Here is a 13,921-nt window from a genome sequence, read left to right as displayed (position 1 = left end):
CTGCCAAATGCCTTTGAAGCCAAGGAGTAGCAGGCAGTTCTATGTATCAGTCAGTGGAGTGAAGGATGGATTAGATAGAGAAGGCACAGGAGGGAAGGAGTCCATTTGCAGGAGGCTTCATTGTGCAATACTCCAGGTGAAAGGTGATGAGGTTATATCCTAGGATACCATTAGAGTTGTGATGGTGGGAGTAGAAAGGAGGGAGGGGACATAGAATTGACAAGGCTTATCCATAATCATGGCTGCCATCTGTAAAGCAATGAAAAACATGATATACATGATCTCATTTGAGTTTCCCACCTAATGGCAGCTAGGTGACATGGATAACATGAGTGTGTACTAGGGTGACTGCACATGGCCAGCATTGCATAAACATTCTAAAGGTCTGGACAATTAAAAGCCTTTGTTATCAAATGATGATATAAGTGGCTAGGTGGTACAGTGGATAGAGCCCTGGTTCTGGACTCAGGAAAACTTGAATTCAAATCTAGCCTCAGATATTTAGTTGCTTTGTGAATCTGGGCAAGTCATTAAGAGTTGACTGTGTTAACAGGATATAGCAAAAAAGGCATACAAGATCTCATCGTGTCAGAGAAATTCTGCTTTGGCAAGTTTTATTACCTCTATGGCTTTCCCTGGGAGCCTATGTTCCCTGATATTATACCTATCCCTGGGACTGGATTGATCATTGGACTGTGCTGTGAGCTTCCTGCGATCTTTGGCACAGAGAACAGAAAAAGACTAGAAAGTGATGGTTCTACATAACCTGCTTAGTGACAGCTTTGCTACTGGCAACCCCTTATGAACCTTTCCCTCTTCTCTCAGGGTAGCACAGATCTGTAGCTCTGGGATCTTGATGCCACAGTTCTGCTGCAGTGCAATATTCTGACTAATTTCTCTCCATTACAGCTTGTGACCAGCTGGCCCTGGGGGTCGTAGCCATTTTTGGACCTTCCCAGGGCTCTTGCACCAATGCAGTCCAGTCCATCTGCAATGCCCTGGAAGTACCTCACATCCAGCTGCGGTGGAAACACCATCCCTTGGATAACAAAGACACCTTCTATGTGAATCTCTACCCTGACTACGCATCCCTCAGCCACGCCATCCTTGATCTCGTCCAGTATCTGAAATGGCGATCAGCGACTGTGGTGTATGATGACAGCACAGGTAGGTGCCCGTATAGTGGGATCCCAGGGAATGGCCTAAATTCCCCACGCCTCACAGCAAAAATATAAGCCAACTCATGTTCCCAAGAAGTCAGTTCAAGGGTTTAGTCCGTTGTTGTTTTTTCTCCTCCCAAGCAGAGGTCCCACAGGGCAGGGTCTTCTTCTCCCCAGTCCATCCATCCCCAGCCACCCAACTCACAAGCCAGGCTTCTGGAAGAAACTGTTGTGAAAATCATCTTTCCCTCAGAAGCCATGGAAGTGACCTCTCCAATAAAAGCATGTTACATTCAGACTGGCAGGGACAAATGCTTCTGGCTCTGATTTTCAGTACCTGTGTGCCCCTGGACAAATGATTTGACTTCTTTGAGTGTCTCCTTTCTCCTTTATTAAAGATAATAATACTGGAACATAAGAGTTCACTAGGACTGAGATGAAGAAAGAGCTTTTAAATTCCCTGTAGAAACAGAAATCATTTCCTTAATGTCATCTCTAGGCAACATTTGTTTATTTCTTCTCTATCCATCTATCAAGGCTTCTCTATGAAGCTTTTGATTTACCCTTTTCTGACTCCTGCTGCACTTCTAACTTGGATTCAAAGGGAGAGGATCTGACTGCAAATACTCTCTCTTTGATTTACTAATTGTGTGACCTTGGATCTGTCACCTGGATCCAAGTGGGCCTACCTGGTCTTCAGTTTCCTGGAACAACAGGAACTAGTTGATCTCCAGCATCTCTGATTATATATTGCTTACCTCTCACTGAAAGTCATAGAGTCAGCATATTGGAGTCAGAAGGTGTCAGGTCTCTCTTTTTCCTTTGTCAGATCCCCAGATATATCCCCCTGATATATTTTTCTTTCATGACTCTTATCCATACTCTCTCACAAATGATAGGAGACCCATACAATCATGATGTTAAAAAAGCCAGAGATTTAGGCAGAGGTGGGAAATCACAGGCATTGAACACCAAAAAAACCTTTTGTTATTGTTATTGCTGAGTCATTTCACTCACATCCAACTCTTTGTAACCCTATTTCGGATCTTGTTGGCAGAGATACTAAAGTGGTTTGCCTTTTCTTCTTCAGCTTATTTTACAGCTTAGGAAACTGAGGCAAGCAAGGTTAAGTGACTTGCCTAGAGTCACACAGCTATTAAGTGTCTGACCCCCAGGCCTAGCAAGGCATTCTATCCACTGTGCTACTAGTTCCCCCCTCAAAGATCTTAGAGCAGTATTAAATTAAGATTAAAATAGCTTTAGTAGCTTGAAACTGCACTAAGACATTTGGGATATTTTGTATTATCCCAGACTTGGTTGAGATGTGCAGTTTTGCTGAATTTTTCCCCCTTTCTCTTTTTGATTTTAAATTATTATTTATAAGAGGTAGAAATCTGTGAGGGGAAGAAAAGTTGGGAAGGCTATTTTGGGGAATGTAGATGATATATAAATATATGAAATATATTTATATAACACATCATATGCATTATATAACATTATTTTATTAAATATATTAAGAAAATATTTTTGTATAAAATACATAGATATATCTCAACAAAATATTGAGGAGCTTTTACAAAGTGTTCTAGAAGAAGGTCCCTAATATGTTGGTTGGTTTTTCTGTAAAGAGTTGATTAGAAGATCTTGTACATAGTAGGTAATCAATATATATTAATTGCTCAATTAAAGCTAGAGAATGTTAAAACTAGGAGGTAATTTAGAAATAATTTAGACTGTTCCCTTCATTTTACTGATGGGGAAACTGAGGGAGGGGCAGGCACTTGCCTAAGGCTATACAGTGAGAGTCAGTATGGTAATCCAAATCAGACCCCAGCTCTCCTCAATCCTGGTCCCAAACTCTTTCCACCACATCAGTGATTGATTCTTCAACTTAAATTGTTCCCTTCAGTTGTCTTCAGTTTCAGGCTGGAAGCAGCTTCCTGTCATCACAGGCCCTCAGGTGATATGTAAACGCCGCAAGCACCTTTGCTAAGAATGAGAAGTTCAATCCAAAAAGAATTTGATAACAAGAAAAAGGATGATCAGAAAAGCTTAGAACTCAAAGGGAATATAGAGATCAAATTAGTCCGAAGCTCTGATTTTGCACTTGAGGCACAATTAAGACCAAGAGAGTCTGAGGAACTTTTCCAAAGTCATGTAGGAAGTAAGAGGGCTGAGTGAGATTTGGGAAAAGTCTGCTTAAGGGAAGGACTTTTTTCCACCAACAACATCACAACCTACAACTGATAATCCTTTTGCAGGGTAAATACTGAATTTAGAAACTCAGATTTCCTTTCTCCCACCTCCAATGATTGCATCTTTCTAATGAGTAGGTGGTGTAATACATAGAACACTGGGCTTGAACTCAAGAAGACCCACGTTCAAATTTAGCTTTAGACATTTCCTAGCTGTTTCATCCTGAGCAAGTTACTTAACTTTTGTCTCAGAGGTTAAATAACTCTTCCTCTTTTCCTAAACTGTAAAATGGGTATCAGAGTGCCTACTTCTCAGCATTGTTATAAGGAATTCCTGACACATTTGGGCACTTAAATGTTTCTTCCTTCTCTTCCTTTCCAAAAGCAGTTTGAAGTTATGAAGGAATCTTTTCTCCCCATGTCCTTCTCTTCAAAATTCCTATGTTCTAATCCTCCACCATTATATTACATTATAATATAATATAATATAATATAATATAATATAATATAATATAATATAATATAATATAATATGATATGATATGATATGATATGATATCATATTATATTATATTATATCATATTATATCATATTATTATATTAGAATAGAATAGAAACATAGATTTACTTTGGGGAGTGAATTCAGAGAATTCATTAAACTTATCAAGGCCCACAAACCCAACACTCATTCCTCATTTCCCTTCCTCCATCCTCTACCCATGCCAGACTATAAATGGGCCAGTTCTCCATTCTGAGGGAAGAGAGCTAGGCCAACTTTACTTCTGTCAACCTTGGTGGGGGGGGGGAAGGAAGTTTAAGAACTGAGGACCTCTAAATACACTAATGCTGGGGCCAGGTTCTAAAGGGTCTTTCATGCCAAGATCAAACTTTTATTTTAATATTTTATTTATTTTAATAATTTTAATAAGAATAATATGTGTATCTAGTGGTTGTCCAAGTTATTCCCAAATTCTTAGTGTAATTTTGATCTATTAAAAGAGGAGAGGGAGCTACAGAGAGAGACAGAGAGAAAGACAGAGACAGAGAGAGACACCGAAAGCCAGAGAGGTAGGGAGAGCGACAGAGACAGAGAGAAGAGATAGACATAGAGACACAGAGAGAGGAAAAAGACAGAGAGACACACAAAAAGAGGAGAAGGACAGAAAGACAAAAACAAAGAGACAGAGCAGGATAGACATAGAGACAAATAATAAGAGAGAGAGATAGACATAGAGACAGACTGACAGACAGAGAGACATAGAAACAGAGACATAGAGAGACAGACACATGCACACAGAGCAGTTCTATCCAGCAAGGCATTCTGTGGATCTATGATTGCAGACACTTCAGAGCTGGAGAGACTTTCAAGACTGGTGTCTTCTGTAGGTTTTTGCTAAGTACTGTACACACTCCATCTAATTTGAGCCTTAACACCTTGTGAGGTGGTTCCTACAAGTCTTATTATAATACCCATTTAACAGATTAAGAGACTCAGGTCCAGGAAAGCCCAATGGATTTGCCCAAGTCCATTGCCCAAGGAGCAGAGTAGGAATTCAGATGTGATTTTTGAGCTGCCTCATACTGTTCTCCAGGAATGTTATGGAGCTGGGAGTTACAGGCTCTTTGCCACCGAGCTTGTCCCTTCTGTGTGGGTTTGCTGTTTTTTGTTGTTGCAGTAGATTTACTCTCCTAATCATTTCCATTCCTAGATTTCCCCAACCAACCTAAAATTTGCAAGAGGATGGAGGAAAGTGACTCAGAAGTATCCTGGGTAGCAAGAGGAAGCTGACACAGTGTGAGGGAAGAAGCTTAGGGCTGAGAGTCAGGAAAGCTCATTTCAATACAGCCTTAGAAATCCCATTTACTAGTTGTGTAATGTTGCACCCGTCATGTGACCTCTAGATATTGGTTTCTTGAAAAATAAGAGGATTATATTAGGTGATCTGGGGTTTCTATAGGCTGTGATGAATTATGAGTCTGGATTTATGAGATAAAGGGCTTGTGGTCACACATCTGGAGGCCTGCACTTACAGACAGAGTGGTCTCAGTCATATCACTTCAGCTAACTGAATCTCACTTCTCTTATTTGTAAAATGGGCAGAAAACCTGTCATCTCTGGCTCACGGGGCCATTAGGGGCTTACAGAGGGTGTGAAATGTAAAAAGTAGTTTACAAGTAACCAGAATTCACTGCAGATGGTCTATTTTGAGAGTTGGTTTAAAGATCTAACCAGGAAGGAAATTTCAGTACTGATACTCTAGGAAAACAGTTTTCTTGCTCCCTCCCATCCCTGTCTCCTCTGCTTTTACTACAGAGAAGCAGGCAGTGCCCCAGCATCCTCCAGGGACATACTGATGGGAAACAGATTTGACATTTCCTGTTGGAGAATGTGGGTCACAATACACCAGGCTCAAGCTGTACTTGGCTTGACAAGGAGGGACTTCTGCAGCCACTCAGGGGCCCATTCACCTAGGTTGTGGCTTCCCAGATGCCTAGCCCCTCCCCAAGGTCGATACACATGGTACAATGAGAAGCAACGAAGTGGGTGCCATGAACTGGACTGGGAGACAGGAGGGCTGGGTCCTCAAATAGCATCCTGAGCACTCTTTCCCCTAATAGGCTTCATTTGTGAGAGGATGGACACAAGCAAAAGACCAGGAAGGCACACAATACCACAATACCAGCAACAAGTGTCAATGTTAAATAGAATTTACAACAAAGTTGATCTGACACATCTCACGTTATGTCAGAGCTGGAATGAGAGCATTAGCCTGATGTAAGGGAGAGACACCAGACCAAAGTCAGGGGACTTTTGGTTCAAATACCAGCTCGGCTGTTTATGTTCAGTGTCACTTAGTTACAAGTCACTTAATTTCTCTAAGACTCAGAATGAGGGAATTGACTCAGCTCAGTTTAAAAAATAATAGCAATAAGGCACCAATAATAACAAAGTTAATTAATTAATTAATCAATTAATTATTAGTGATAATTATAGAGAATGCCAGACTTGTAGTCAAGAAGACCTGGTTTCGAATCCTGCCTTAAACACCTATTAGTAGTAGGAGCATGACCTTTCTCTGCATTGGTATTCTAGGTTAGAGTAGTAGACAAGGATCTGGAATTAGGAAGGCTTAGATTCCAGTATTGCTGTATGACATGGGTTGAAACAGCTTTCATGTTTCTGTTTCTTCATATATAAAATATTGGAGATAGACTCCACTAAGGCTCTTTCTGACTCGTAGTCTATGATCCTATAAACTGGGTGACCCTTATAATCCTGCTGCTCTTGATTTGTGTTCTTCATCCAACTGTCTCACTTTCAGATGTCACTGAGTCAGAAAGATACTTTTAAAAAATCATACATCAATTAATTGCAGAACCAGAGACATTGGCTCTCAGAGCTCAGTGTTCTAGGTCTAGTTCTAGAGAATTTCCCATTTCTTTGACATATTTCTCTTCCCAAAAGGAAATTCATTTGACCTAAGACAGCCATTTATCTTAATTTGGTCTTGGGGCTGGTGACTAGAAGGTTGAGTTTCTCTAAAAGTATCTGGTTTAAATGGTTTTGCAGAACATTGGGCCGGAGGATGGAATGCCCTGTTTTCAAGAAGGAAAACAATAGTCTTCCATATTCACAAACACTGGCTAGCTCTCAATTGTCTGGACAAGGGCCTAGGCTACCTAGAGTAGCTCATAACCCAGAAGTCCACACCAACTCCTTTTCCAAGAAACCAACCAACCAACCTCATTAAATCTAGTCTGTTCAGCCTGAGTTTTCAGATTTCCCAAAGGTCATGAGTTTCCATTGTACAGGGATAGGGATGCACTGACCTTCAGAGGTCTGAACCCCAGGATTAGTAGGCATTATGCCCAACAAGGATAGGGCATAGCTGGGGAGGTGAAGGGTACATGGAATCAGGAAATGTCATTGGGTAATAACTTGGCGTGTGTGTGTGTGTGTGTGTGTGTGTGTGTGTGTGTGTGCTTGTGTGTGCGTATGCACTGCTTGACCTCCTCTCCCCCAAAGGCCTCATCCGGCTACAGGAACTCATCATGGCCCCATCGCGCTACAATATTCGCCTGAAGATACGCCAACTCCCCATCGACTCGGATGACTCCCGGCCCCTGCTCAAGGAAATGAAGAGAGGCCGAGAATTCCGCATCATCTTTGACTGTAGTCACACTATGGCTGCCCAGATCCTCAAGCAGGTAAGTACAGGTGGGCAGATGTGCTCTCTTTCTCTTCCCTCCTTCCCTGCTCCTCCATATCCTCTGCTCTCCTTCCCTACTTCCTCCTCCATCTCTTTCTTCTATTTTTCCATTTTTTTCTCCTCTATTCTCCCCCTCTCCTCTTTTCCTTCAGTCTTCTCCTCCTCTCCCCCCACTCCTGTTCTCTTTCCTCCGCCTCCAGTCTTCATTGAGCTCCTATCAGAGCATGGCAGCATAGAGTGGCAGAGAGCTGTTGGTGCCCTCTGGAGATGACACACAAGTGCAGACCCATTCTGAAACAGAGATCATTGAACAAGTCCAAGATAAGGTCAGGCAGAGGGAGCTTGGAATGCAGTCTGTCCTAAAAGGATGGATTCACAAGTATATTACATGAGGGTTGGGCTTGGGAGATGGAGGTGGGGGAAAATAGAAGATCTAGGAATCAAATTTTTACTAAGCTAGATTGGACAGGGGATGGAGAGTCCTTGGAGGTTTCTCCTACTCGTCCAAACTCCCTTACTATACCTAGCAGGGAGTCTGAGCTGTTACAAGAGAACACTCAAAGTATTAAGTAGGAGTAGGGAGGAGGAGGAGTTTAGGACTCTGTTCAGGAGAAGAGGCAAATAGAGTAAGAGGCCCCTTTAAACTTGGACACAGACTGACCAAAGGTGGCCTCTACTCAGGCTAAGCAACTCTCCCCCACAATGCCCCAAGACATCTTGCAGCTGGGCAACAGGAGTCACTTATCCCAGTCATGGCAGCAAAAATTGTCCACCTGCAAAATTCCACTTCTGGATAGAGAAGGCCTTATGAGGATGGATGGATGGAGGGTCCCTCAGAGAGAGTGCCTCCCTCTTGTTACAGAATGAGGGGCCACAGAAGGAAGGAGGGATGTGGGGTTTGCTGGGCAGCCTGCATATACCGACCCCCAAAGTGACTCACTCCCTCCTGCCTGCGATTAAATCCCGCCGGCTGTCCTCGCTTATTATGTGCTTTATTATAGTTTATTGTACCATCTGCTTGACTCATCTCAGGCAAAGGCTGAGGGAGGGGCGTGGGGAATGAATGGCTTTCTGAGATTGGATGGGGTTTCTTTTCAGGACACAGTCCCAGCATGGTGTACACATGGAAGCAGGCCAGCCACTGCCACCAGTCCAAGAAATAAAATAGCAAAATGGCCTCAAACCCCCCTCAGCGGGTGCAGCCAAACAAACAGCAAACGCTCTGATTTGGACCAGTGCATATTTTAAAAGGCAATTATATTGTCCCAGAAAAATCTCTGTATTTATTAGGAAAATTTCCACCTTAGGCTGGGCAGGGTTCTGCAGGGCAGGTGAGAGGAGAAGGAGTGATGGAACAGAGCCCAGGAAGAAGGAAAGAATTAGACCCCTACATTCTCACTTTACTCAAGTGGGAAGGGGGCCAGATAAAAAGCCATACTTCGAGAAGGGAGGAGTCTATACACAAAACCCAATCCCAAGTGATGAAGCAAGAGCCACAACATAAAACATCACAGAAGGGATCCCTGACACAAAGCCTTAACTAAGAGGGAAGAAACCCGGACACACAATCCAACTCTAGGACAAAGGAGAGTTGTTCAGGATACACAAGCTAAGCCCAGGCAGAAAGGAAGAAAAACTGGACTTATGGCCTGAACACCTCCTACTTGACTCCTGGCAGTGGGGAAGAAGAGGCTTACCACTTCCAGTAGCTCAGGGTCAAGGCCTAACAAGGAGAGTAGAAACATCCTAAGGAAGAGAGTATGTATTGGGCCCTAAATTCAAGCCTCCCTTTCTTACCTGAGGTTATTGCTTTATTATCAAGTCGGGTCCTCAATTCATCACAGGTATTCCAGGTCTCAGCCCAAGGAAGTATGAACTTTAATAACTCTAGGGAGGAACTCACTGCTGGGCTGCCCCAGTGGTCAGCTCTTAGAACTGAATTGAATTCTGCCTTCCCTCCCTTCTTCTTTTGCCCTCCAAAGCTAAGCAAAACAAGTCTTACACATAATATACCTTTAGACCCTAAAAGATAGTTACATGACTTCCCCAAGTTTTCTCTTTTCCTAGCTAACCATCCTCAATTGCTTCCATCAATTCTCATTTGCTAAGCTATCCAATGTTCACCCATCTTTGTAAGCATTGTCTGGACAAGTTCCAGCTTATCAGTATTTTGATTCTTCAATAGATATGAGATATTATCCACATGGGTACTTTCTTCATAGACTCTCTCAATCCATATGGCTGACAATGTCTTCCTCAAAATTCTGTACAGGGCATCGACTGAATATTCTTTGACAATCCTCTAGATCCCTTAATGTGAGGACTCCACTGGAATAGCTTGTAAATTTCCTTCATAAAATATGGCCCCTTATAACTGGAAATATCAACACAAATGTATCTCACAAGTTCAATGGTATTACTGTTTTCTTCATTAGCTTTCTATTAATGTATCCTAAAATTGGTAGTTCATTTTGGGGTCTACCATGCTGCAATGTGATTACAGACCTAAGGATGAACTGTATGTTTGCTGTGTCAAAAACCTTGCTTAGGTTAGCAGAATTCATCACCTGGTTGATTCCTGTGTAACGAATATTTTGGCTAAAGAGTCTTGTGAAGAAGACTGTGATTTACATCATTTCCTGACTAACTATCCCCAGTTGCTTCCACTGATTTTCATATACCAAAGTATTATCTAATCTTTGCTCCATATTTGTCATCATCCTTTGGAAAAGTTCCAGTTTGTCAGTACTTGTCAGTGGAGAGAGTGCCCACAAACATGGTCCTTCAAGTCCCAAAGAAGATGTCATACTGTTGACTCATTGAGCTTTTGGTCGCCAACCTCCCATGTCTGTTTTTCAGTGATCTGTCTTGTCTCTTCCTGAGACTCACTGAAGGGGTTGCTTATAACTTAATAATAATTGGGGCAGAGATCCCATTTATCCAAGTAGAAACCTTGCTATTGAGGAAAAGAGGATTGGTAGAGGAAGGATTTTCTTTTTTCCTTATTTATCTTTTTTTTCCTTACTTATCTTTTTCAATCAAGCATTTTTTCCCTCTACATCTTTCCCCTCCCCAAGGAAAAAAGAAAGAAATGTAAATCATTATAATAAATAAGCACAATGAAAGCAAAGCAAATCTCCATTGGCCATATTAAAAAATGTATGTCTTATTCTGCATATTTGTCCATCATCTCTTTGTCAGGTTGTCTTTTACAGTATTGGTCCTTTGGAATCATGGCTCGCCATAATTATTAAGTCTTTCAAAAACTTTTAGTGCTACGATATTGCTAGTATATATTGTTATATAATATGATATAATAACATTACACAACAACGTTACATGTATATAGCATTACAAATATTATATACAATGTTACAAGAATGAGTTTTTCTGGGTTTGTTTCACTTCATTCTGCCCCACTCCATATATGTCTTCCAAGGTTTCTTTGAAATTATGTTTTCTTATGACATAGTAGTATTTTATTACATTCACATATTACAATTTGTTTAGTCATTTCCTCCTTGTATACCCCTTTAGTTTCCAGTTCTTTGCCACCATGAAAAAATGGTGCTTTAAATATCTTTTTTACATAAAGGATCTTTTCCTTTTAAAAAAATCTAGCATATGGGCTTAGTCAAAAGCCATGCACATTTTTGTAACTTTGGAGGTATAATTCCAAATATCTTTCCAGAAATAAAGAGGATTCAGAGCCTAGATTTCCCATCTGGATCATCTACACTGACCCAGTGTTCCAAGCTCATGAAATGGTAAAATGTGAGATCAAAGGGACCTTGGAAATCACAGATCATAGATTTAGGGCTGAAAAGGAACTTGGAGCCAATCTAGTCTAACTCACTAATTTTACAGACAAGAAACTTAGGTACAGAGAAGATAAGGGAAATGTCCCAGGTCACATGGGTGGCAAAAATGAGACTGGAATACGTTCTCCAGATTCTGCATCCCCACTCTCCTTCTTTGCATGCATAAATTGGATAAACAAAAGTTAAGTATAGGAAGAAGGTGGGGAGACTGGAGGTAGGTTCTGTACAGCACAGAGGGAAAAATATGAGGTTAAGTGGAAGTCCCTCCCATCCCCTCATCTCCCTTTAGATTAAGCTAAGCAATGATAGCAGCCAATGAGAGGAGACATGTCTCTCCACTTTGCTGAAGCCTCCCCACCACTGGATAATTGACTACCACAGGTCATATCTAGGTCAGAGAATTGAGTTGGAAATGAAATCTTCCTTCCATTAGAAGCACATTGAGGTTCTATGCAGTTCCCCAAAGCTCCAAGGCCCTTTTTCTTTGCAAGAGAAGCTAGCTCATCTCTATCCCAGACAATTTGGCCTGAATGATTGATAGAAATTCACAGCAAGAAGGGGCTTTAGAGGTCTCTAATATCACCTTACTCCTCGTGCAGAATTCCCTTATAAAACCTACTTTATGTCATACCATTTAGGTTTTTGCTGTTGCTGTTGTTGTTGGTCCTTCATTCTAGAAAAGGGCCAGTAATATCAGGAGGGAAATGTCTTGATTTGCAAGTGAATTAGATTTAAGAGATACAGAGCTATGCAAAGTTATCAGTCTCACTCTTTCCTCCAGAGTCATCAGAGTTCAGTGGCAAGACATGTCAGGATGACTTATGGCCCCTGACAGAGTGGGGACCTTGGCCTTTTAAGCTAAGGTCTTCCCGGGTCTAAGTTTGCCTGAGACAACATTCATTCAGTGATTAAAGGCGAGGTATGAATTGAGGCAAAAGATGGCTTAGTTTGCCTTACCAAAAGATACATTCTGGTAGAGGAAGACCCTCAGAGTTTCTGTCTAGAACAGGAATAATTGCTATTTACACTCAAGAATGCCTATATGGATGAGTTACTCAATACATATGAAGCAGTACATTCCATTTTCTGGACAGCTCTGATTGGAAGTTTTTTCTTTATACAAGGTGCCAAAGTCTTAATGCAGTTTTAAGGGTTGATAGTTTTAAACTGCACTTAAACTTTTGGGACACCCTGTATAGAACCAAAATCTGTTACTTTGCAATTTATATTTATTAATTCTTACAATACTCCTTACAGTGTATTTCCATTCAAGCAGAAAAAGTCAAATATTCCTCTTCCACATGAAAGCCCTTCCTATACTTGAAAGCTTGTATCATGTTCTCCCTTGCTTTCTTTTCTCGAGGCTAAATGTTGCCTAATTCTTTCACTCATTTCTCATATGTCACAGTCTCTAGTGAACCAGCCTAGTCATCTTTTTTTGCACACCCTCCATCTTGTCAATGTCCTTTTTTAAATGTAATATTTCAAGGACAAGATATAATTTTTCAAGAGTGTCTGACCATGGGAAACAACAGAAAAATCATCACCTTCTTTGGTTTAGATGCTAATGCTGCTATCAATGCAATTTAAGATGGTGGCTATTTTGACCAACATTGCTTTGGGCTCTAAGTGAGTGCCCAGAATTGGATAAATCTTAATATTTTCCTTCTCTCTGTTCTATGGCTCATTAATCCCTCCCCCGAACACGGGCTGAGATAGGGAAGCATTTCTAATTACAGATTAGTTTGACAAAGAATTGCAAACTATTGACTAAAGAGAATTGGAATTTGTGTACTTCTTTTACTCATTCATAGAATGTCTCTGGCTGCAGCATAACTTATATATGGTGGCTGGCAGCATCTTGAATCTGCTTTATTGGTTTTGTATAATGGAAGAAAGGATAAAATAGAGGGTAAATCAGGTCCTAGTTCTGACTTCCAGAAGATGGAGATCACAGAATCATGGGAATCTCAGAGCCGGAATGATCCTCAGAAATGACTGAGTCCAATTTGTGCCTAAGTACAAATCCCTATTCAGCATCTCCAAACAATGAATAGTCTTTCTCTCTGTTCAAGTACTTCTTATGAAGAAGATCTAACAACTCAACAGTGATTTAGGTTCCTTCCAGATATATCTTAAAATTACACATTATATGTACACACACACACACATACATATATATGTGTGTGCGTGTGTGCCTGTATATGTATGTACATACATGTGTATATAAAACATATTTGGAGGAAGAAGAGACAGAGAATAGAATGAGAAGGCTGGTCTGGGAGTCTTCTTAAAATGCCAAAAAGAATGCTTTACTTCTCAGTCTAGCACTCCAGTGCTCCAATCAGCTGGCAAAAGGGAACTGAGGGTACTGATGAGTTGTGAATTTCATAGCTGTGATAATATGAAAGAATGGTAAGTTTCCTGATGAAGAGATTTCTTAGGGACATGATAGAGTCAGGTAAAAAGAGTGAACCTGGTGGGACATAAAGAGATGGCTTTCATCAGAATCCTCTTTGAATGGGAGCCTTGG

The 13,921-nt window shown here is 41.1% G+C and overlaps 1 protein-coding gene across 5 annotated transcripts in view; it reads left to right on the top strand.

Moving 5' to 3' along the window:
* GRIK3 (glutamate ionotropic receptor kainate type subunit 3) overlaps window positions 1-13,921 on the top strand; it is a 324,916-nt gene that overhangs the window by 182,584 nt on the left and 128,411 nt on the right. For all 5 annotated transcript variants that reach the window (XM_074305178.1, XM_074305177.1, XM_074305176.1 and 2 more), the window contains exons 3-4: window positions 910-1,167; window positions 7,384-7,565. In XM_074305178.1, the coding sequence (XP_074161279.1) occupies window positions 910-1,167; window positions 7,384-7,565 (440 nt within the window). The remainder of the gene's footprint in view (window positions 1-909; window positions 1,168-7,383; window positions 7,566-13,921) is intronic.

This window comes from Sminthopsis crassicaudata, chromosome 3, assembly GCF_048593235.1.
Source record: "Sminthopsis crassicaudata isolate SCR6 chromosome 3, ASM4859323v1, whole genome shotgun sequence".
Lineage (NCBI taxonomy): Eukaryota > Metazoa > Chordata > Mammalia > Dasyuromorphia > Dasyuridae > Sminthopsis > Sminthopsis crassicaudata.
Note: the sequence above shows the minus strand (reverse complement) of the source record. Positions and strands in the feature narration are given on the sequence as shown.